The sequence below is a fragment of the Cydia strobilella genome, chromosome Z (genome assembly GCF_947568885.1).
Source record: "Cydia strobilella chromosome Z, ilCydStro3.1, whole genome shotgun sequence".
Lineage (NCBI taxonomy): Eukaryota > Metazoa > Arthropoda > Insecta > Lepidoptera > Tortricidae > Cydia > Cydia strobilella.
The window spans coordinates 34430954-34456844 of NC_086068.1; the positions used below are offsets into that span (position 1 = coordinate 34430954).

At 39.9% G+C, this 25891-nt stretch overlaps 2 protein-coding genes across 2 annotated transcripts in view; both read left to right on the top strand.

Annotated features, from left to right (window-relative positions):
* Positions 1–25891, top strand: part of LOC134754273 (exonuclease 3'-5' domain-containing protein 2) — a 446643-nt gene that overhangs the window by 176774 nt on the left and 243978 nt on the right. The gene's annotated exons all lie outside the window — the stretch shown is intronic.
* The window catches only part of LOC134754181 (anoctamin-1-like), a 131162-nt gene that overhangs the window by 76046 nt on the left and 29225 nt on the right, over positions 1–25891 (top strand). The window contains exons 9-12 of the mRNA XM_063690311.1: positions 13368–13488; positions 14155–14266; positions 14404–14564; positions 19560–19696. Of these exons, the coding sequence (XP_063546381.1) occupies positions 13368–13488; positions 14155–14266; positions 14404–14564; positions 19560–19696 (531 nt within the window). The remainder of the gene's footprint in view (positions 1–13367; positions 13489–14154; positions 14267–14403; positions 14565–19559; positions 19697–25891) is intronic.

Consider the following 25891-nt stretch of genomic DNA (forward strand, 5'->3'; position numbering starts at 1 on the left):
GGTAGATAGAATCATCGCATGGTCGGACTCAAGTGTGACGTTAACTTGGATCAAGTCGTGTCCGTACAGGTGGAAAACGTTCGTGGCCAACCGTGTGAGTCACATCCAAGACGTCATTCCTCCCGACTCCTGGCATCATGTCAGAACCACTGACAATCCAGCCGATTGCGGATCTCGAGGCTTGCTTCCCCAAGACTTGGTCAACCAAACGTGCTGGTGGAACGGACCTGGTTGGCTCCGGGACCCTTCCGAAAGCTGGCCCAAGTCAGCACTGGCGCCTGATAGGGATGTTCTTCACGAAGAACAAAAGATTACGGTCCTTGTAGTGTCCAATGACAACGCCTTCATTGACAATTTATTGGAGAAGTTCTCGTCGTTAAGAACGATTCAACGTGTCTTAGCGTATTGTCGCCGCTTCGCGAACAACGCGAAGAACCAAAAGACGACCGCGAAGTTGTTACGCGGTCCTTTGACCCCTCTCGAAATAAAGCAGTCGCTGATGCTTCTCGTGCGCTCCGTACAACAGCGCAGCTTCGCTCAGGAAATCGAAAAGATTGCGAACAACCATTCGAACTCTCTTCCAAAAGCGTTCCGGAAACTGTCCCCATTCACGGATGACGCGGGTCTCTTAAGGGTGGGCGGTCGCCTGTCGCGAGCTTCTCTCGACTTCGACGTGAAGCATCCGTTGCTTCTACCTCGCGACAATCGTCTGACCTTCCTTCTTATCGACGACTATCATAGGCGGTTCATGCATCCAGGCATCCAAACGCTTCATAACTTGTTGTCACAACACTTCTGGATCATGTGTCCAAAACGGGCAATCTACGCAGTGGTATCAAAATGTATGAAGTGCTTTCGGGTGCGGCCACTGGGTGCCCCTGCGCCGTTCATGGGCGACCTGCCGTCCTATCGAATATCCCAGCTTAAGCCTTTCTCGAGCGAAGCGGTCGATTTTGGCGGGCCTTTCGACATTGCTCTCGGCCGCGGACGCGGTAACAAGACGTACAAGGGCTATATTTGTGTCTTTGTCTGTACCGCAACAAAGGCCATTCACACCGAGCTTATCACCGAGTTGTCCTCGGATGCTTTTCTCGCCGCACTTCGGCGTTTCGTCGCTCGTCGTGGTCGGTGCAGCCGGTTAGTGTCTGACCAAGGAAAACATTTTGTCGGTGCGAACAACATCTTGCAACATCTAGTGAAGGATGCTGCCGCACACCATACAATTGCCTTCGAATTCAACCCGCCGGGTAGCCCACATTTCTCAGGACTAGCTGAAGCTGGAATTAAGGCCGTGAAAACACATTTGGCGCATGTCGTCGGGAACCAAAGGCTGACGTATGAGGAATTTTCGACGGTTTTAACCCAAGTTGAGGCTTTGCTCAACTCGAGGCCACTCACTCCTCTCAGCACTGACCCCAACGACCTGTCGGCTTTGACTCCAGGTCATTTCCTTACCACGGAACCCCTGTCGGTCGTGCCTGAGGAAAACCTGTCAGACGTTCGGGTTAGCCCTCTCCAACGCTGGAAGCTGCTTCAGAAGATGCACCAGAACTTCTGGAACAAATGGTCGAAGGAGTACATGCATACTCTCCAGCAGCGGATGAAGTGGCACGACAGACAGCCCAACGTCCAAGTTGGCGCACTCGTGCTCGTTGTGAACGAGCAGATGAGCCCAATGAAGTGGCCCCTGGGTCGCATCACCGATACACACCCCGGATCTGACGGGATCTGTCGTGTGGTTACTGTGCGCACGGCCACAGGGTTGTACAAACGGCCTGTGGTCAAGCTGTGCCCACTGCCTGCGTAGCCGCTTTAGAGCGCTACCTTTGTGCTGTCCGTTTTTCGTTTAGTTTTAATATTATCGCACTACCTTTTTGTTATCTTCTTATCTTTTTCGTTTAGTCAAAATACAATTGCATTTTGGTGGGCGGAATGTTCAGCTTTGGCTTTGTATTTTTTAGATTTCTTGTTGTAATTACTGTGGCAACACCAAAGTCACGGTTTGAATTTGAATATGGCTCTGTCATAAGCTGTCAGAGCCAGTATGTCATAAGCCTACTACCAGTTAACACTGTGTCTCGCCATTATCGCTAATTTTCTCGCAATTTGTTAAAAGCACTACTGCTAATATTTAGACTACTTTTAAAATCAGTGCTGTGTAGCCGAAGTACGCCGTGCCCATCCGTGAAGTGGCGAATCCGAGGTCTAAGTTGGACGATCAAGGTAACGGTTCTAAGCTTACCTCTAGCTTGCGACAAGGGCAGCCCGGGACCAACACCAGGGTCTACAACGGAGGCCAACGGTTCAAGCCCACAACCCCGGATTGCAAGGTAACTTCGCCCTACACTATTTTGCACTCTAGTTTCACTTCATAGGTTAATTTTAGTATAGCACAACTTTCTGCTCGACCGGCCCCTAAATCTCATCCCTTATCGCCCCCCTTTACAGTCCATTCTCTCGCCAATGAACAATGGCTAATGTATGTGAATATCGCATCGCAGTAAACATACTGGTGGGTAGACAAACAAACAAGTGACACGTATTTTGAAATTGAAAGCTAGTTTTATTTTATTTTAATTATTTATTTTAATAATTTTTCAAAAAAATATTTTTTGGATGACTTAATATTTACCTCGGTGCCGCCTACAGCTGTTTTCTACACTACTGCACACCAACAGTAAGAGTTTAAGCACTGCTCAAAAAGTCACTAACAACGCCTGCCATGGATCTTTTGTCACAACTTCAAAAAGGTGTGGACGAGATGAAGGACCTGTTGTCTGCTCGCATGGCTTCTTTTGAGAACTCTGTGGCATCAGAGAGCACACCAAAGCCGGAAATTCAAGAGGACTTTTAAACATTCAAGCAGCTTATATGGAATATGGTGGCGAGCCTCCAAAAGCAAATGGACCTCGTCTTGAGGACTCTGGAAGAGCTGGAGACCCATTTGCGCTCAAACATCTTGCTGCTACATGGGGTTGCCGAACCAGAGAGTGAGTTAGTGTCCACAACTGTCCTAGATATCTGTCAGGGCAGGCTGCAACTGAGTAGTGTCTCGGAGTCGCCCTTTATCAGTTGCCATCACCTTGGTAGAAATAAGGTGCCCTCTTAACCCAAGCCCATACTTATAAAGTTCTCTTGTTCCCGAACCCGAAATAGTGTGTGGGCCTCCAAGAAGAGGCTCAAGGGATCTGGTATGCTCTCAGAACTTCTGACAAGCACCCGGCACAGTGTCTTTATAGAGGCGAGACAAGTATACGGTCATAATGGATGCTGAACAAGCAAGCAAGCGAGATGGGTCGCGGCGAAAAGTAACGTCCCTGTCTGAGCTGCGGGCCCTGCCTGCGCCCCCTAAATCTTCAGACACCGCCGCGCCTGTCCCTATTGCTGACGACTGCCCTGTTACTGGAGCCCCTGCGATTGAGAGGTTGGAGCACAGCGCATATATATATATATATATATATATATATATATATATATATATATATATATATAGGTATATAGGTATATATATATATATAGTACCGCATATTCTTCCTATAATGTCAAACGTTCTTAATGCCTCCTCAGGCAGTGAGTTTTTTTCACTATCCTCTTCCAGCCTTTATGACTCATTTAGCGACGCTTCGGACATACCTGACTTACGCGAATGTCTCCACTCTATTCTCGACTCGGCAAAAAAGTGCTTCAATGTGGTTCATATTAATGCACAGAGTGTACCGGTACCGGCTCACTTTTCTGATTTACTAGCCACGTTTGAGTCAGATAACATCCACGCTATTCTTATATCGGAATCTTGGTTGAAACCTTCGCTTCCCTCTACTCATTTTCCTTTGTCTGGGTTCCAGTTAATTCGGAATGACAGATGTGGTGTTAGAGACGGCGGTAGTGGCATGGTGCGGGGTGGAGGAGTTGCCATCTACTTAAAAAGTGATTTCCCCTGTCAAGTGGTCGCATAGTCTCCGGCAGCGAACTCAAATTCTCCAGAATTTCTTTTCCTTAACGTCACGTTACACCATAGCAACATTTTGCTTGGAGTCTTTTACAGCCCTTCTTCTAACATCAACTACTTCGATTCACTTGAAAATACTTTAGTTGATCTTTGTCCACAGTTCGCTCACAGTATCATTATGGGCGACTTCAACACCTGTCTTTTAAAAAAAGACCACCGTAAACTCCTTACTTTGGCTTCGTCCTTAAACCTTGAAGTTCTCCCACTTAGTCCCACACACTTTCCCCACAATGGACCTCCCTCTCTTCTAGACTTAATTTTTACTTCATCTCCCGACCTAGTCTCCAATCACGGCCAATTCAATGCAGCAGCTTTCTCTAACCACGATCTCATATACGCCTCCTTTAATATTCGCCCCCCATAAAGCGTCATAGGGCAGTGATGCGTCGCAACATCCATGACATTGACCTGGAAGCCCTTCTTGGCGATTTACGCAGTGTGAGTTGGGCATCTCTGGAGGAGTCTACCGACGTCGACCTTAAATTGGGAGCCTTCAACGATATTTTGCTTACGGCTTTCGATAGACATGCCCCTTTAAAACCAACACGAGTTAAACATTTTCCTGCGCCGTGGCTGACTTCGGACATTAAATTACTTATGGCCAAAACGGAATCGTGCTCGAGTCAAACTTCGCAAGGATCCATCTGAAAGTAACTTACAGGCTTACACATCTCTGCGAAACCGCTGCAATAGAGCATGTAGAACGGCACGACGGCGTTATATACATCAGGCCATCGATGATTGTCCCCCAACAAAACTGTGGAAGTTTTTGAAATCACTTGGGGTGGGCAAAAGTCAAGAGAATTGCACGGGTGTTCTGGATATAGACGCCATCAACCGTCAGTTTAGCGTTTCTCCTGTGGAGCTCGATTTCTCTGTTAAGCAACAAACTCAATCCCTGCTTGACAATACTCCACGCCCTTCTTCCCACTTCTAGTTTGACAAAATTTCACCGAAGGAGGTTCTCACTACCCCTAAAAATATTAAATCGAAGGCCGTCGGTCAGGACAACCTTAGCTTAGATATGATTTTGCTCGTGGCGGAAGATATTGCTTCCATTTTAGCCCATATAATTAATTTGTCCTTTTCCTCCGGCACTACCCAAAGTCCCTAGTCCCACGTCATTCTCCCAGTATCGTCCTATTTCTATTCTCCCGATCCTTTCTAAAGTCATAGAGCACTTTGCGAATGCCCGCCTGTCCTCTTACCTCAATAGTTACAGTCTTTTCAACTCACTTCAATCTGGCTTCCGCCCGGGACATAGTACTGTCTCTGCCTTGGTGAAAGTGACCGACGACATTCGTTTGAATATCGAGAACCGCCTGCTAGTCATACTTGTTATGGCCATTTTTTGCCCGGATGCTGCACTTCATGATAAAGGCAAGCCGCTTTGCACAATGCTAGAAGGGACCAAACTGAGTGATTTGACCCGCAGCAGCGCAAGTTTCACCCCTTAGGAACAGAGACGGCGCCATTCTTTTAAAAATATAAGTGAAAACCTATAATTGGCTATCTAATTCTATTGTAGTTTTTTGATATGTTTAGCGCTGTTGGTTTTCCATGTACCAAAATAAAATAAAAATAAAATAAATATTTCAAAAAACTCTACAAGCTAAACCAATGAACCGATTTAAATGTTTAATATCTCAAATGAAAGCTCATTACATACATTACTTTAAAAAAATACTCAAAAAATATATACTGAATACTTTTGACAAAAAACGGCATCTTAAGCTTTTTTTTTTACTCGATTGATAGTTTTTACTTGATTTAAAAAAAATTATTTATTTATTATTTATTTTAAACTTTATTGCACAGTAAGAATATACAGTGACAAAAGGCGGACTTAATGCTACACGGCATTCTCTACCAGTCAACCTTTAGGCCAAACAGAGAAACATAGTTGGTGCGGGGTATGTAAAGAACACTAAAACTAAATGCTTTAATAGACACAAATATAAATGTAATATGTAGATAAAATAAATATATAGGTACAACAATAAATATATAAATATCAATAAATATAAATAAATATATATATATATATATATATATATATATATATATATATATATGTACCTGCTACTAACTTTACTATGCAGACACTTAATCGTGAGACTTTTCAAATAGATACTTGCGCAGCTTGCGCTTGAAAATATGTACGGAACATGAATAGTTTAATACATGTATATATTACTGAATAAATAACAAGTATTATACAAAAAACCCGACACCGATACCTCTCATAGTTCACGAAATATGAAAGTTTGAATGTGAGTGTAAATTTCTTCAAAATATATTTCAAAAAATTCTACAAGCTAAACTTTTTGACCGATTTCAATGTTCAATATCCCAAATAAAAGCTCATTATATGTATACATTACTTATAAAAATTATTCAAAAAACATATACTGAATACTTTTGGCAGAAAACAGCATCTTAATTTTTTTTCTTACTCGATTGATAGTTTTTACTTGATTTCTTAAAAAAAAATGGAACATGAATAGTTTAATAAATGTATATATATATATAGTACTGAGTATATAAAAAGTATTACAAAAAAACCCGACACCAATACCTTTCATTCTTCACGAAATATTTAAGTTCAATTATGCACGCTCTTACAAATAAATGTATTTAAAAGAAATCTTCAACCGCAGTAAGTGATTTTACTAATTTAATATGAAATGTGTCATATGAAAAGAAATCACCCAATTTATTTTAATAAATAAAAAAAATATAAAAAAGCTGAACAAAGGATGACTCACGTTAGACCGGGCCGTGTCCGGGCCGGAGCTTCCGGCGCTTCGTTTTCTATGGAAAGCATCACGTGATCACCTGTCATGTCATAGAAAAGTAAGCGCCGGAAGCTCCGGCCCGGACACGGCCCGGTCTAACGTGTCATCCTTGAAGTTTTTTCCTGGTACTGAATTATTTTTATAATAATAGAAATTATTTTTATTTAAAGTGACTACATTTGTAAACAAAAAACTTAAATGTCCTCTCCGGGTTCACCGGGAGATGTAGAACTGAAAAAGAAAAGTCGTTTTAAGTACTCGTACTCGTACCATTCCAATACTACATAATCACCGATCATACATGAACTGGTTGCTGTAGATTAAATTGAAATTGAAATAGCCTTTATTCCCGACTCATAGTTTTTACATTACAACTATATTAGTATATATTTTATTTATGTATGCTCTTTTTTTTCTGCTTCATTGTCAGACTGTCTTTGACATAGGCCTCCTCCAGGCGGCGCCACTCCTCGCGGTTTTTTGGGTCTTCTCCAGTCTTCAGGAAAGTCATCTTCCCATCTTTTGTATGGTTTACATTGGGGTCTTTTCTTTCCTCTTGGGTACCATTCTGTGACATCTTTCGTCCATTTGTCTTTTTGTGAGCGCATCATGTTGCTGTAGATTACTGTTGAATTATTTTTGTGCCTAGCTGATTACTATTAAACCTATAATTTTGTGCCAGACCTATAATCAGTGGTCAGCATGCAAAATAACCCTGGATTGAAAATGACATTAACTTACTTTTGATTTGTACAGCCACCTTTGTATGATTTACACTGGGCTGTGCATGGTAAGCTGACGCGACGACACCCAAAACGCATATGGTAGAAGAGCCGGCAGTAAAGTTTCGAACCAACGTGATACCGCGATGAGATGCAAAATGGTTTCCCATAAAAGTTATGCTAAGTCCGAATTTGATAGTCTGCCACGGCGGAACTTGCCGAAAGTACAAAAAAGATAGCCACTTCCGGTGCGAAAAAGGGGGGGGGGTCATTTAACCCATCTGATACTGCAATACAGAAAAGCGAAATCTGCCAGTATGATTCCTGCCGGAAGTGTTTGGCATACGCTCTCAAAGGTGGCCATCGGGACCCCTAAATTAACCCATCTGATACCAGCATGAAACCAATTCCAGTCGGTAGATATGAACCTTCTCTTCAGGAATATATAAGTCTGCCAGGGCGTTTTCTGCCGAAACACCTTGACATACGAGATTTTGTGGCGCAACATCCATGGTACCCGTATTTTGGAATTGTACATATTACGGACATTTCAAATACTGCAGGCTTATTAATTTATTACTCTATGCTTGTATTTGTATATTATTACGTTATTAATAACATATATTTATAATAAATTAAGTTAAAATAATGTGATTAATATGATTGATAGTCATTGAATTAGCTATATGGCCTATATGAATCGTTTGTCTTTGTCTGTCACTTTGACTTATGTATTTGCAAGAAAAGGATGAAACATAATTTAACTAATTCAGGCTCGTAAAGTTTTACGAATAAGGGGGTATTAGTATTCATAGCTAAAATCAGGCTTGAAATGCGACATAAAATGATTTTTGGTGGTTTCTTTTACGCTTGAGGCGAATTTTCACCTATTTGGTGTATCTAATCACTCTTATGTGAGAGGGGTGAGAGGGGCAAGACGAGTAAGACGGGGTAGCGACTTTATATGGCGACACGACTGACCAACCATCAGAATCCCGTTAGTGCATGACGATGCGTCGCCATCATGGCAACCAGTTCGCACAGTGACCGGCTAGACAAATGGTGTCGTTAATTATTTATTTACAAAAAAACTGTTTTTGCCATATTCCTTGTTATTTCTAGGGTTCCGTACCCAAAGGGTAAAAACGGGACCCTATAACTAAGCCTCCGCTGTCTGTCTGTCTGTCCGTCTGTCACCAGCCTGTATCTCATCAACCGTGATAGCTAGACAGATGAAATTTAAAAAAAAAAGAGCATAAATAAATAAAATATATATCCTATAACTAGTTTTAAAAGTTTGGTGAAAACATATGGGGTCGAACTTAACCCAAAAGCTAAACAGTTGTATTCATATAAATAAAATAAATAAAAAAGCCTTTATTTCCAATTTTACATTAAAAGTTTTTGCGTGTTGTTAGTAATTTTCTTATAGCTAGTAGTTAGTGTTAAGTTTGTGTATGTTATTTACTAATTTAATTTAATTTGGACCCCTCTTTGAGTGGAGGCCTCCTCCAATTCTCTCCATTTTTCTTTCCCTACAGTTTCATGTCATTTTGTAGTGTTTTTCTGCGTACAGGTTCTTCATTTGTTTTGAAATAGTTTTTTTGTTCAAGTTTCTGTTGTGTAGTTTTTTGTTGTTTAGTTTCGCTGGGATTACTGGTTAGAGTTTTGTTGCGCATGATTTGTTTGTGTTTCTTTCGTTGGAGGGTTGCGGTCATAATTCCCCACGATGACCGCTATTCGTCTTGGGGAATGATAGTTTATGTTGGTTGCTTGATCTACTGTGGTGTGTTTCCGGGGTCTGTCGTTCGTTGCTATTCTTCGCTTCGTTCGCTCGTGGACTGATATGAATTTGCCCTTGGGCGGTTCATGAGATCGAAAGCATTTGTCTTATATATTTTATTTGGTGCCTTCTGGGGCACTTCTTCATCGGAGTCTTTTTTTGTTGGTGTTATCGTTGGTGACCTTTTTCTTTTTTCTGTTGCGTTCGATCTTTCTCTGATTATGAGTCGGTCATAGCGAATCACTGCGTTGTTTCCTTTTTTGATCTCTTCTTGCATCTTGGCTTTGAGTTCTTTTCTTGTGTTTAAGACGTCTTTTGGGAAGTCTTCTGTGACATAGGTGTCCAGGGGAAATTTTTTGTTGTTTTTTAGCAGTTCTGTCCTTCTCCATGCGAGGGTAAGTTTTACTAGTATGGGTCGACGTTTCTTTTCTTGCTTTCTGCCCAGTCTGTAGACGTCACTCAGTTCCCACTTATCGACCGGTTCTGATCCCGCAGCTGTGCTCACCGTGCTGAATGCCTCAATGACCAGTTTTTGGAGCTCGTTATTATTTTCCTCTGTTTCATCGATTCCATGAAGAATAATATTGTTCCTTCTTGTTTCTTTTTCCAGGCTTCGGACTTTGTTGTTTAGACTTTCTACTTTGTCTTTCAGTACCTTATTTTCTTCAAAGAGTGGTTTCAGCTTGTCATCGATTGTGGAGGCCAAATCGGTGGTGAGTTTTTCTGTTTGTGCCTTCATTTGGTCTTTGTATTCTTCCTTCATTTTATTTATATTTATGTTCATGGTCTCCATTTTTTCTACTAGTTGTGTTATCAGTTTTTCCATAGTTGTTGAAAATTCTACTAATTGGTAGGAATTTTTAATATCGTGCAACACTGGGCAGTACTTGGTAACACTAATTCTGTCTTTGGTAGCTTTTTGTACTGGCAACTTCTTATGTATTTGACAGCTTAAGTGTCATAACACCGGATATCGTGTTTCGATATGTGACAGTTCGTAGGTTATGATAACTAGTTATACGTATAGTTATGTTTGTTCTTGTTTTTTGTTTTCGCGCTTTTCGGTTTTTACGCACTGTTTTTGTCACTTTTAGTTTGTGATTTAATTGTCACTAATTATATTTCGTACCGCCGTACACTTTCCGTAACCAGATAGTTGTTATTTCACTAGATTTTTAATTAAATTTACGCTGTAGCACAGATACGGTTCGTTACTTGACAGCTCCCGGAAGTATAGTGTATTCATATAATGTGTCATTAAATTTAAACCTTAAAAATTTATTGTGGTCAGAGTCAATGGGGCACATATAGTAAGCATGTTTTAAGTCAATTGTGCACATAAATTCACCCTTTGTTAAAACGTAGGTGCAGTAACATTGTGTTGGTTGCATACCGTTCTAATGTCTTCTAACTTAAAATGATGATCACCTACAAACCTATTTACCTTTTTTAAATTTAATATGAATCTATGTGTGCCATCTTTTTTAGGAATAGTGAAAATACTGGATAAAAATTGTATAGGCTCATTTTCACACACTGATATTGCCTCAAGATTTAACAGTTTCTCAATTTCCTTCAAAATAATTTGTTTATCAGCCTGATTAAAATTATTATTCTGAGGCAAATTATTTTGAAAAAATTGACTTAAAAAGGGGATATTATATCCCCGTATCCAGCTCAAAATGACAGGATCTTTGGTTATATTACATCAACATTTATAGAAATAAAAAAGTCTGCCTGCGAAAGGTACCTTTAAGGATATTTGGCACAGCCTCTCGCTGATGGTCCCATTGGTCTGATGTCCAGGGGCTTGAAAGGCTGTATCGTATCGATGATGCGGCATTGTATCGATGAGCCCCTCGATATGACCCTCTCATTGGGTGGACTTGATAGGTTGGGTGCAGACGCCGAGGAGTCTGATGAAAGTTTTTTGGAGTGTGCGGGTTTTTTGCAGTATGGGCTGGCTTGGGCTTTATTATATTCGCAGCCCGCTTCATAGCAGAGTAAGACTTTACTGAGGTGTCCAGACTTGAGTACAGGAACTCTCCTCTCTTATTATCTTTCAGGGATTCTACTAAGTTCTTATCCAAAAATGGATTAACCAACATTCTTCTTATTTCAGTATATTGACAATGTAAGTGGCACAGAATGCGTGAGATATCAGTCAGCTTCTTAATAACATTGTATTTGTTAAAATCTTGCTTTGACATTGTGTTAACAACGGAACAAATACTTCCAATAGTCGAGCCAAATTCCTGTTGTCTATCTTATCCCGTACTCTTGATGGGTTATTCATAACTCCAATGAGCTCTGTATTAAGTTTAGGGGCATCCAGGAGCTTGCAATTGCTTGGAATTAGCAGGGTTTCCAGAAGCTTCTCATTATTTTGTTTGGATATTCCCTCTAGCAGGATTTTGTTAACCGTATTAAAGATCTTCTTGTGAATCTCATCTCCATATTGTCTGACTCCACCTGCAGACTCCCCTAATGCCGACAAAAACTCACTGTCAAGTTCCGAGTTCAGATCCTGGGCCTCGCCCATATCTGTGTCAGGCTCTTGGGCCTCGCCGAACTCTGAGTCGGCCTCCTGGATTTCGTTTATATTTTCATCTCGGGCCACGCCCATGTCTACATTGTTTTCATTATGATCCAGCTCCTCTTGCTGGTCCATTACCTCGGGGTCTAGCTCCTGGTGTTGAGCTAAAAAATATAACATTTCTTTAGTATTTTTAACTTTATCCCACGGATAAAGGCAGTCCTGTCACACGGGAGTGCAAATATTCACCTCCTAAAAATCTTTATCGCACCGATAAAGCACATGGCGTCACACGACATGCGAATAAGTGAGGTTATGAAAATTCTTTTATTATTTGTAATATATATATATTTACGTACAAATATCCCCACGGGACCATTGTACATTATTTAAATTGTTGTAATAAACTCCTAAAGCACTAGAATTCATAAAGGCTGACTGATTTGGCCATAAGTACTTACCATTAGTCTCGCGACTCTTGCGGTATTTCGCGAGCCTCTTTTCTAATCTATCAATCTTATGTTGAATATCTTATTTTTTTCTTTTAGGCATGGTTTTTCTTATCAGAACAAACAGGATAAACCAAAAATTTTAGTATTTTAAATTGAAATCGTAGAATTGTATCACGACGCGTTGAGCGCAAAAGGAAAAGTGAGTGTTGCCAGGCGATGACGTTTTTACTTTTTTTAATGGTATCTCTAAACTTGCGTATGATGTAGCGGAAAAGGGAGAACTACACTGTTAAATTATCTAGGACTAAATACGAATATAATTTATACTTTGTGACTACACTTTGGCACAAGACAAGACTTATAGAGTGGTTATTAAGTTCATCCGTGCAATTTAAAACAAATTAAATGGACAATATCTAAATGTGAAATTGCTAAAATGCTCAAAGAACATTGGCATCCTTTCTATACCATCCATAATTAGTACTATTAGTAGCAAACGTCAGTTGGGCCGGTTGGACGCAAACGTGTGACGTCATCACGCTCTGTCGAATTCGCGCAAAAAATTATGAGCGCAAAAATTTTCAACATTTTAAATATTGTTTAATAAAATAATGTGAAGGTTTACAAAAGTATTTTTATTTTTTTCGGTGTTCAAACGATATAAATTATAATTACCAAAATTAAAAAAAAAAACACGCATGGAGCTAATTGTCATTACTATTAGTTTCGCAAAATAGGTACTTATTTATTGGCGATATAATGGATTTTTTTAAAATTAAAATGTTGGTGGCAAATAATCACACCGCCCGTCCGATGGTAAGTGGTTACCGTAGTCTATGAAGGCCTGTGACGTCAGTAACAGTAATGCCGACAATTGTCGCACCTGTCACCGTGGTGAAATAGGGGCCAGGGCCAGGCCAGGACATCATGACAATATGTCATTTGTGTTTTAATTGGTTATATTTTGTTATAAATAAATGCTTCCATCCCTTAATATACGAGTACATAGGTAAGATGATATTGTTGAGGGATGGGATGGTAATGAATGTTTTTGTGTGTTCCGTCAGGGCGACCTGAAGACGCCAGGATCCATGCGGCACCTACTCTATACGGAGTGGGCGAGCGTCTCCAAATGTCTCAAATATCAACCGTTAGATTATGTAAAAGATTATTTCGGCGTCAAAATAGGTATGAAAATAACGTTACTTTCTGTATTACAAATATAATATTTTGCTTAGACACGCTGCAGTTGTTTACTGTTCACAAATGTCTGTTTGAAGGATGGTTTAATAGTAGTTTATGCAACTGATACATAATGAGAGGCTTTAAAACACAAGTGTGGTTTTAATAGAATCACACGAGTGTTTTAAGGCCTAATTATGTACAGTTGCATACACTATTTTATCTACACGCAAATCATAAGTACTCTTAGATGGATTCAGAAGCCGTAGGGAAATTACCTGCATTGCTACTAGTGCATAATTATAATAATTAGGATAATAATTAGGTAGTTCAATTAGGCTAAGAGCTAGACTCAAATTAGTCCGATTTGTGTAAAAGGTGGGATTTTTTCGATAGCGAATGTATGAGAATCGTAAGGGGGAAATTCAAACTCAACTGCAGTCCGCTATTTTTGCAAACGAACATCTCATTGGAGCCTGCTCTATTATAAAAATATATTATAATAACATTAAAGTACAGATTTTACCTACTACCAAAGATAAGAAAGTTCTCATAGTAAAATTGGTTGTAATAATGCTGGTTGGCTGGATGGTTGTAATTTCCTACGGTTTCTGAACGCATTTTAGAGCACTAACGTTATGTGTGTAGATAAATTGTTTTATTTGCTTCCAGGGTTGTACTTTGCGTGGCTTGGCTTCTACACCAACATGCTGATCCCGGCATCTCTCGTGGGACTTATTTGCTTCATATACTCGGCTGCTACCGTGTACCAAAACAGTCCGAGGTATGAAGTTAACAAACAAGTGGTATTCAACTACTCACAATTACATAAAGATAAATTTGTATATATCAACGTAACTACAACATGAGTTATGATTTTAAAAGGCATTTTTAAATGACGGACTTGCATACTTGTTCCAGCGAGCAAGTTTGCAAGTACAACTCGTCGATTAAGATGTGCCCGCAGTGCGACTACTACTGCGACTACTGGGACCTGAAGACCACTTGCCTCCAGGCCCGGATTACTTATCTATTCGATAACCCTACCACTGTATTTTTTGCCATTTTCATGAGTTTTTGGGGTAAGTTTGAAGTTGTTACAATAGGCATGATGACGCAGATTTTGAAAAACTGTCTTATAATGTTAAGAATCATAAACTATTTACTATGAATAACATATTTCTACATTTAATGAAGGTTTAGTAGGAAAAAACTAAAAAATTCGCTCCAAAACGCTTGTAAGTGTCATGGCGTCCATAGTGACGTCTTATCTTATCTTATAGTTTCGGGGGCCCTTACGGATACACTTCGACCCATAGGGATCTTTTGTGCAGTTACCCCCTAGGAAAGATCCGTCCGCTACTCAAGAGCTTTCCGCACCATCTCCATATGCCGGATGATGGACCTTATGGGTAGCTTTTTGAATTCCTTTGGTACCAGGTAGCCTGTTCCAAAGTCCTTCATTCTTTGTCTGGCGAGGGCGTGACATTCACACATAAGTGTTCTATTGTCTCTTCCTCTTCGCCACACATACGACAATCGGTGTTGTCAGCGTGCCCCATCCTGGCCAGGATTCCCTTGACCCCGTAATGGCCAGTAAACACCCCCGTTATTATTTAGAGTTGCCGTTTGCTAAGTTTCCAAAGCTTTTTGCTCCAACCAGAGTCTACCCCTTGTATAAAGAGCTTTGAGTGCTTTAGACCCGTCAGGCTGTCCCATTCTTCCTGGTGTTTGGTCTTAGTAAGGTCTTTGATAGCCGTTGTGATGGTTCCCTGTGAGAGCCCCACCAATGGTTCCGGACCTATAAGGTTGTTTGCAGATCCGGCTCTGGCAAGTTCATCTGCATCTGAGTCTGCAGTCCCTAGTGACGTCAAGTTCATATAAACAAAATGCACGTTCTAGGCGTTCCTTAGAAGCCTATTAAATAATTTGTTTATTTCGTATTATTAAATATGAATACCAAAGTGTATAAATGTTGTGCGGTTCCTCAGTGTAATAATACATCAATAACAACTCCTAATAAGTTATTTGTGCTGTGTTATGTGTGTTCACACAATAAAACAACACGAAACAAGTAGCTTAAACTTGCAAGGCGAGACAATGGCCGTAGTGCTTAAGACTCATCTTTATTTTTGCGAAGATCGTTTCGATGTATTTAATTTATTTTTTAGTTTCTATACCTAACAGTATCTATCTTGTTTGAGGCGTAACTTTAATATAAAAGTTGCATGAGAGTAGATTTTTGAGGTGAGATTTCAAATGACACTAATGTTGGATTTAGTTAATTACTTAAATTAGTATGATTCTTATATAATTATAAATATTGTTTATTGTACTTGCAAGGAACTTTTGACATTTATAAATTCTGCTGAACAAAAGTCTTCGTTTGATTGTAAAAACTCTCCAAGCATCATCACATCGATTCTAGGCAAATTAGCACTGTTTGCCTTAGTAAACCCTTGTTCCACGATTCAAGTTATTATTAATATTTAATATTCGGTTTAAACTACTTAAATTGAATCCGTGAATCGTAAATAAAATAGCAGGAGAACCATAGGAGAACCAGTACTTTCAGTACTTTGGATATTTGTTTACATGAACATGACGTCATTCGCTCTGATTGGTGTTCACCGAATCATGGCGGACTTGCGTAGTTTGTAATTGTATTTTAACAAAACATTTATCAATCTCACCAAATATAAAAAAAAATGCGTTTTTCGTATTCTACGACTAAGGTTTTATTAAATAAGTATAATATTTTAGTGACTTTTAATTATTGTCATCATGCCTATTTATAAAAAGTTACACATATTTCGCTACGGTACTTTAATTAAACATTCCGCAATCCGGTGCACGCGACACTAAACTCAAAATACACCAATTGTCAATTACTACCAATAGTGAAAAAAACTAATATCATAACGAATGAAACCCAAATTAACTTTTTACCAATATGAACCGTTCTTCATTTGCAATTTTTTCAATATGGGCTAATCCCAAATGGACTGAAGCGAAGCTCACAAAGGCCGATACACAGAACGCTCTTTTCCCAAAATACCCTAAATTTTAAATGCGGGAAAGTATCCCACTCGATTCCCATAATGACTGATTCACAAAACGGCTTCTTCCCAAAATACCCCAAATTCTCGATTGCCATACGCTGTATTATACGGTACGGGTAGATTTGTACATTGATTTTTGGTTTGGTCTCATCATTGTATCGGTAATTAGGGTATATAAAACCATTCCGGGAGTGGGCAGTCAACGTGAAAAAACGTTCAATATATGGCTTGTAATGGCTCAGTGTCAAAATGTACACATCATCGTGGTCACAATGGTTTAGTGACAAATGGTACATATCTCAAAATGCAAGTACAACAAAAGGAGTGATGGACAAAACGCTTGATTGATATAACGTGCTTAAGTTTAAATGAATAACTGTCAAAAAAATAACTAGCACGTGAAAAAAATTTGGTGCTTTTGTAATTCAAAAAACATAACCTTCTCAACTTAACTAGACGGAGCTATTTTTGGGCAGTTTGCCCTTCGGGCATCTGATCCATCTAGTTACGTTGAGAAGGAAATGTTTTTTTGAATTACAAAAGCACCAATTTTTTTTCACGTGCTAGTTATTTTTTTTTACAGATTCTTTTAAGCTTAAGCACGTTATATCAATCAAGCGTTTTGTCCATCACCCCTTTTGTTGTACTTGCATTTTGAGATGTGTACCATTTGTCACTAAACCATTGTGACCACGATGATGTGTACTTTTTGACACTAAGCCATTACAAGCCATTGAACTTTTTTTCACGTTGACTGCCCACTCCCGGAATGTTTGGGAGCCCTCGTAGAAAAAAAATACAGTAGCAATAAGCTTAAACGATATTTATTTGGCAAAATAAAAACAAAACATTTCTATTTTAAACTTAAATTATTTAGTAATCTTCATCGTTTATCTCTGACGTTTCTTGAGTTGGATGACGTTTTCTAAAAAAGCTGTTGCGGATATTAATCCGTGACTAAGATCCGATAATTGCTGTTGATACTTGCGATCAAAAACAATGTCACATCGTTGCCTCTTCGCTCCACTGAACAACGGATTGCATATGCGAGTGTCTTGGTACTTGGCTTCTTGCCTTAGTTTATATAGAAACCGCTCTAATGTTGGCTTGTGCGGCATGCGAATATTAAGCCGTCGATGCCAGCCCTCAACCGGATTATTGGTGCTATGGGGTCCTAATTTCAACCAAGTCTTTTCCATGTACTGTTTGAACCGCATGAATTCATTTTTCATTTCATATTCATTTCTTACTGGAGCCTCACTTAGTAGTGTCACCCACATATCGTATATCTCCGACTGTGGCAACAGCGGCATAACAGCACACATTTCAGTAAATTTGCTGCCCTCGCGGGTAGTATCGAATTTTAATGACTCTGCTTTCTTCCATGCCGCACGATTATAATGAAAATAGCATCCTGTCAACTCGCAGTTTGGGTAGACTGATTCACATGCATTAATTTGCGCTAATTTAGTCGCATTTAAACATATGTATATTTACTCCCATTTCATCCCGTAGCAACGTGAAAAATCTTGTATAAGTGTTTTGACTTTTATTCGGGAGCAACGCGAACACTACGGGTACAACATTGGTCATACCTTTGCTAGCCTCTATGTTAGCATGTATATAGTACAATTGGCTAAAGGGTTTTGGTTTTCTTTTATAGGTCCCATCACCGTAGTATTGAATTTGTTTTTCAATTGATTTTCTCATAAATTCTCTGCCAATCTTCGTCGAAAAAATTAAAATTTTCTTCGTGTCTCCATCTTCCAGTACCAGAAATTCATGTGCCAATAAATCAGGTACTTTGACATTTTCCAATCGAGTAAACTCCGTAGTCTTTTGGTTCAGATACCTGTGCCTGGCACTGTATAAAGAACTTCTTACTTCATCAAAGGAACACATACTAAAGTTAGGATCGGCTTCATGCAAATTCCTCACCATTTTTTCAAAAACTTTCTTTACCGGTGTCATTTTCTTGCACACTTCTGTCATACAGGTATCTATCGCAATATTGCGTATGTTCTCACTGTAGTGCCTCTTGCAGACATGATCGCTTACCTTCAGTACCGTGTCTTTATTCTTATTCAGAGTTGCGGATGCGAAGCAACCTGTAGTGCGATTCGCACATTTCCAGTTAATGGAATTTTTGTTGTTACGACTAAAATTGTAACGGTGCCCGTCATAAATAAGAGCGGGGTGTCCTTTTTGATTCTCAATAAAAATAATTTCCCTGTTGGCCATTGCGAATCTCTAGAAACAATAAAATCATGACATCGATTCCTTTTGCGTCGGTTGACACTTCATTTTTAAGTGGCCAGTGTTAAGATAGTATCTGCAGTGGCATGTTATGTTTACGCAAGGTTTTATTACTTAATAAAACAAGACAATCGAGAATTTGGTGTATTATGGGAAAAGACCATTTTGTGAATCAATCATTATGGAAATCGGGTGCTCTGTGATTGAAATTTAGGGTATTTTGGGAAAAGAGCCTTCTGTGTATCGCTGTGTGTGAGCTTCAGTCCATTTGGGATTAGCCCATATTGAGAAAAGTGCAAATGAAGAACGGTTCATATTGGTAAAAAGTTAATTTGGGTTTCATTCGTTATGATATTAGTTTTTTCCACTATTGGTAGTAATTGACAATTGGTGTATTTTGAGTTTAGTGTCGCGTGCACCGGATTGAAATAAGTAGATTCATTGTTATGCTCATCGTTTGTGTTTGTGAGACGATAACATTATAACAAGTATTATTAATTAGCATTCATATTCTAACTAAACACCAACTTGTCTGCTCTGCGTAGGTACTCGTACACTCGTAGAGGGTGCGGAACCGATTTTGTTTGGTGGGAACTAAATTGTTTTTTTTTTGTAGTTTAAAACTATAGCGTTTTATATTGCGGGCGTTAGTAATTCAGCCTGATCTCTGAACTAATCAGTAAGCTAAGTATTAATCAGTAGCAGCAAGCAGTGATTGCTCTCTGGGTTGAACTATGTGTGTGGGTGTGTTGCATGCAGGGGCGTGTTTCCTGGAGATGTGGAAGCGGTACTCGGCGGAGATGACGCACCGCTGGGACCTCACCGGGTTCGACGTGTACGAGGAGCACCCGCGCCCGCAGTACCTCGCGCGACTCGCGCACGTCAAGCGGACGCAGGTGCCTATCCCTTGTACTGTACCTACTACTTCTTGTACAAATAAACGGGCTTTTCCATTTAGTAAGTCATTAAGTCGACCGTCTCGCTCGTTCTCCTTGTCTAGTAATGACGCAGCTTTCTTGTTTTATTTTTATTGCCCTACCCACTCAGTCTCAAAAGTAGTCAGCCATTGACTTGCATTTGTCGTTTTATTGGTAAATTTATCTAAAACCATTTTCTCGGTCAGTTTCTTTGTGTTCTGATGCATGGATATATCTCTCTTTTTATCAACAAAATTCTCCAAGATCTTTGCCAAGGCCTCTTCTGAAATACCGGTAGCTGGCGCCTGTAGTTGAAGTTCAAGTGTAATCTCTTCTAACATATATCCTTTAAACTGCATATATACAGGGTGGAATTAGATTTTGGGTCAGTGAGGGCAGCTACCAGATCCCGTGTTGCTAGGCGAAAATGGTCTTAGAAGACCTTCCTTCGATTTCAAATTAATGTAGATTGGCGTTTACAGATTTTGGAAAAAACATACAGGGTGCGAGAAAATGGTAATTTTTGACAAACTTTTTTTTGATGCCAATCGATCCCATTCCTGTCCAGGATCAAAAGCTTGTATGGGACCAAAAAGAAATTTCCGGCTAGAAAAGCCATAAATCAAGAAAAACTCATACAATTTGTATGAAAATGAAAAAAGTTTTTTTACATGTATTTTTTTATGTCAATCGATTTCATTTCTATCCAGTATCCATAGCTTCCTACTTTCGGTAATGTACAAAAAAGCCAGAAATTAAAGAAAACTGTTTTCATACATTTACTATGGAGAAAAAGTGAACTTTATTTACATTTTTCTGTCACGCTAATCAGTTCTGTTTCATTGAAGGATTGGTTGTTTTCATACAGTCATTCAGCATAGGAGTACGAATTAGGGTGACAGATAAATGAGAATAAAGTTTTACTTTTTCTCCATAGTAAATGTATGAAAACAGTTTTCATTAATTTGTGGCTTTTTTGTACATTACCAAAAGCTGACCCCAAGGGAACTATTGATACTGGATAGAAATGAAATCGATTGACATAAAAAAATACATGTAAAAAAAAAACTTTTTTCATTTTCATACAAATTGTATGGGGAAAGTTTTTCTCGATTTATGGCTTTTCTAGCCGGAAATTTCTTTTTGGTCCCATAAAAGCTTTTGATCCTGGACAGGAATGGGATCGATTGGCATAAAAAAAAAGTTTGTCAAAAATGACCGTTTTCTCGCAACCTGTATGTTTTTTCCAAAATCTGTAAACGCCTATCTTTATTAATTTGAAATCGAAGGAAGGTCTCCTAAGACCATTTTCGTCTAGCAACACGGGATCTGGTAGCTGCCCCCAAAATCTATTTCCACCCTGTATATATATATATATATATATATATATATATATATATATATATATATATAATTCTGATAATTCGGGAGTAGCTGGGCTTGGAACCCACGTAGAAGCAGCACGCGTAGCAAAACACCTCGGTTATCAGTGATCATCTGTTGGCTTACTTAAGAGGCCTTATTCCTACAAACGAGCGTATTTTGCAAAATGCTTCCTTTTTCATTCAACATTACGATGTAACTATTAGTATTTATTCAAAAACTGTTAAAGTTCTTAAATAATCATTTCCTAAACTAGCGGCTGAAATAGTTAAAGTTTGCATTTTCTCTTTTTAAACCTAAAATAAATGAGTTTTTCAAAATTTGCAGTGAGAAGTGTCGCTTCGGTTGCCAATTTTGCAGTAAACAAGAATCATTTGGTACATGAATGATTACAATTCAATTCACCATATCTTGTACGAGGGGCTGAAATGATTGAAAATCAAAGATTCATTTAAAAAAATTGATAAAATACCTTCCGAGTTTTCTTCATTTTTTCGGTGAAAACAGGGTCGTATTATATTTTTTTATCGCAAATTGTACTTATATTTTGCCCTCAAAATAATACTATAGCAAACTCGAACTTTATGTAAACCCATAAAAAAAAAATCATAACTATAGGACCTATTTTCCCGTAAATTTAAATATTTTTAAAAGACGTATAAATCACGCTGCACCGACACTGCGCGCTCAGTCTCCTCCGAGAGCGCTAAGGGGACGGACCTGTGCTCGATCGTCAGGCGTTTCTTTCGTTCGTAACCAACGAGCTAGTTCCGAGAAGTGGTGTATACTGCGATTAGAAAATCTTGATCCTTAGGTGATCAATGTAATCATAGGTACATTTTATAGCACAAATATTAAATTTTTTCGCCTAGGTGTTCGGGTCTGTTCAGGGTGCCTAGCCAAGGTGCCAACCGTTTAGGTACCTATAGTTTACATTAAAACCAAATCTGTAGCTGGCCTCTGAATGGGTAGTAGAAACGGGTTCCGTATGTCTTTCCCTTTCCAGATGACCAAGGTGCCTAGACAAGATGCCAACCGTTTAGGTACCTAGAATATAATTTACATTAAAACCAAATCTGTAGCTGGCCTCTAAAACGGGTCATAGAAACGCGTTCCTTGTGTATTTCGCTTTCTAGATGACCAGGGTGCCTAGCCAAGATGCCAACCGTTTAGGTACCTATAGTTTACATTAAAACCAAATCTGTAGCTGGCCTCTGGATGGGTAGTAGAAACGGGTTCCGTATGTCTTTCCCTTTCCAGATGACCAAGGTGCCTAGCCAAGATGCCAACCGTTTAGATACCTAGAATATAATTTACATTAAAACCAAATCTGTAGCTGGCCTCTAAAATGGGTCATAGAAACGCGTTCCTTGTGTATTTCGCTTTCTAGATGACCAGGGTGCCTAGCCAAGATGACAACCGTTTAGGTACCTATAGTTTACATTAAAACCAAATCTGTAGCTGGCCTCTGAATGGGTAGTAGAAACGGGTTCCGTATGTCTTTCCCTTTCCAGATGACCAAGGTGCCTAGCCAAGATGCCAACCGTTTAGGTACCTAGAATATAATTTACATTAAAACCAAATCTGTAGCTGGCCTCTAAAATGGGTCGCAGAAACGCGTTCCTTGTATCTTTCGCTTTCTAGATGACCAGGGTACCTAGCCAAGATGCCAACCGTTTAGGTACCTGTAGTTTACATTAAAACCAAATCTGTAGCTGGCCTCTGGATGGGTAGTAGAAACGGGTTCCGTATGTCTTTCCCTTTCCAGATGACCAAGGTGCCTAGCCAAGATGCCAACCGTTTAGGTATCTATAATATAATTTACATTAAAACCAAATCTGTAGCTGGCCTCTAAAATGGGTAGTAGAAACGCGTTCCTTATGTCTTTCGCTTTCCAGATGACCAGGGTGCCTAGCCAAAATGCCAACCGTTTAGGTACCTATACTCTACATTAAAACCAAATCTGTAGCTGGCCTCTGAATGGGTAGTAGAAACGCGTTCCATATGTCTTTCCCTTTCCAGATGGCCAGGGTGTCCAGCCAAGATGCCAACCGTTTACGCTCTGTAGCGAACGAAACGCAACTGTCTCTGTCGCATTAATATTTAAGAGTGATAGAGAGAGATTACCCTATCATTCGCTACGGAACGAACGACTGGCATCTTGGCTAGACACCCAGGTTTAGGTATCTATAGTTTACATTCAAACCAAATCTATAGCTGGCCACTGTAATGGGTAATAGAAACGCGTTCCGTATGTGTTTCGCTTTGCAGATGACCAGGGTGCCTAGCCAAGATACCAACCGTTTACGCTCCGTAGCGAACGAAACGCAACCGTCTCTGTCGCACTAATATGGAAGAGTGATAGAGAGAGATTACCCTATCGTTCGCTGCTGAACGAACGACTGGCATCTTGGCTAGGCACTCAGGTTTAGGTACCTATTATAGTTTACGTTAAAACCAAATTTATAGCTGGCCACTGTAATGGGTAATAGAAACGCGTTCCGTATGTGTTTCGTTTTGCAGATGACCAGGGTGCCTAGCCAAGATGCCAACCGTTTAGGTACCTAGAATATAATTTACTTTAAAACCAAATCTGTAGCTGGCCTCTAAAATGGGTTGTAGAAACGCGTTCCTTGTATCTTTCGCTTTCTAGATGACCAGGGTGCCTAGCCAAGATGCCAACCGTTTAGGTACCTATAGTTTACATTAAAACCAAATCTTTAGCTGGCCTCTGGATTTTCATTTTTTTTTTCTTTAACAATAATGCATTGTGTTAGAAATCTTACAAACTAATTACATACATGCTTATAACTTAATTAAATTAAACTGAGTAATTATGGGACATGTCAGCAAATAAATATATTTTTAATAATAAAATTAAATAAATTAAATAACAAGTGAAGACATGTGAAAAAGATGGGTAGTAGAAACGGGTTCCTTATGTCTTTCCCTTTCCAGATGACCAAGGTGCCTAGCCAAGATGCCAACCGTTTAGGTATCTATAATATAATTTACATTAAAACCAAATCTGTAGCTGGCCTCTAAAATGGGTAGTAGAAACGCGTTCCTTATGTCTTTCGCTTTCCAGATGACCAGGGTGCCTAGCCAAAATGCCAACCGTTTAGGTACCTATAGTCTACATTAAAACCAAATCTGTAGCCGGCCTCTGAATGGGTAGTAGAAACGCGTTCCGTATGTCTTTCCCTTTCCAGATGGCCAGGGTGTCTAGCCAAGATGCCAACCGTTTACGCTCCGTAGCGAACGAAACGCAACTGTCTCTGTCGCATTAATATGTAAGAGTGATAGAGAGAGATTACCCTATCATTCGCTACGGAACGAACGACTGGCATCTTGGCTAGGCACCCAGGTTTAGGTACCTATAGTTTACATTCAAACCAAATCTATAGCTGGCCACTGTAATGGGTAATAGAAACGCGTTCCGTATGTGTTTCGCTTTGCAGATGACCAGGGTGCCTAGCCAAGATACCAACTGTTTACGCTCCGCAGCGAACGAAACGCAACCGTCTCTGTCGCACTAATATGGAAGAGTGATAGAGAGAGATTACCCTATCGTTCGCTGCGGAACGAACGACTGGCATCTTGGCTAGGCACCCAGGTTTAGGTACCTATAGTTTACATTAAAACCAAATCTATAGCTGGCCACTGTAATGGGTAATAGAAACGCGATCCGTATGTCTTTCGCTTTCCAAATGACCAGGGTGCCTAGCCAAGATGCCAACTGTTTACGCTCCGTAGCGAACGAAACGCAACCGTCTCTGTCGCACTAATATGGAAGAGTGATAGAGAGAGATTACCCTATCGTTCGCTGCGGAACGAACGACTGGCATCTTGGCTAGGCACCCAGGTTTAGGTACCTATAGTTTACATTAAAACCAAATCTATAGCTGGCCACTGTAATGGGTAATAGAAACGCGTTCCGTATGTGTTTCGCTTTGCAGATGACCAGGGTGCCTAGCCAAGATACCAACCGTTTACGCTCCGTAGCGAACGAAACGCAACCGTCTCTGTCGCACTAATATGGAAGAGTGATAGAGAGAGCTTACCCTATCGTTCGCTGCTGAACGAACGACTGGCATCTTGGCTAGGCACTCAGGTTTAGGTACCTATTATAGTTTACGTTAAAACCAAATCTATAGCTGGCCACTGTAATGGGTAATAGAAACGCGTTCCGTATGTGTTTCGTTTTGCAGATGACCAGGGTGCCTAGCCAAGATGCCAACCGTTTACGCTCCGTAGCGAACGAATCGCAACCGTCTCTGTCGCACTAATATGGAAGAGTGATAGAGAGAGATTACCCTATCGTTCGCTACGGAACGAACGACTGGCATCTTGGCTAGGTACTCTGATTATCTGGAAAGCAAAACACATACGGAACGCGTTTCTATTACCCATTTCAGTGGCCAGCTACAGATTTGGTTTTAGGTGGTTTTAACGTAAACTGTAGGTACTAAACCCGAGTGCCTAGCCAAGATTCCAGTCGTTCGTTCCGAAGCGAACAATAGCGTAATCTCTCTCTATCACTCTTCAATATTAGTGCGACAGAGACAGTTACGTTTCGTTTGCTACGGAGCGTAAACGGTTGGCATCTTGGCTAGGCACCCTGGTCATTTGGAAAGCGAAAGACATACGGATCGCGTTTCTATTACCCATTTCAGAGGCCAGCTGCAGATTTGGTTTTAATGTAAACTATAAGTACCTAAACGGTTGGCATCTTGGCTAGGCACCCTGGTCATCTCTGGGTACAAGTATGTATATTTTCTTAACATAATA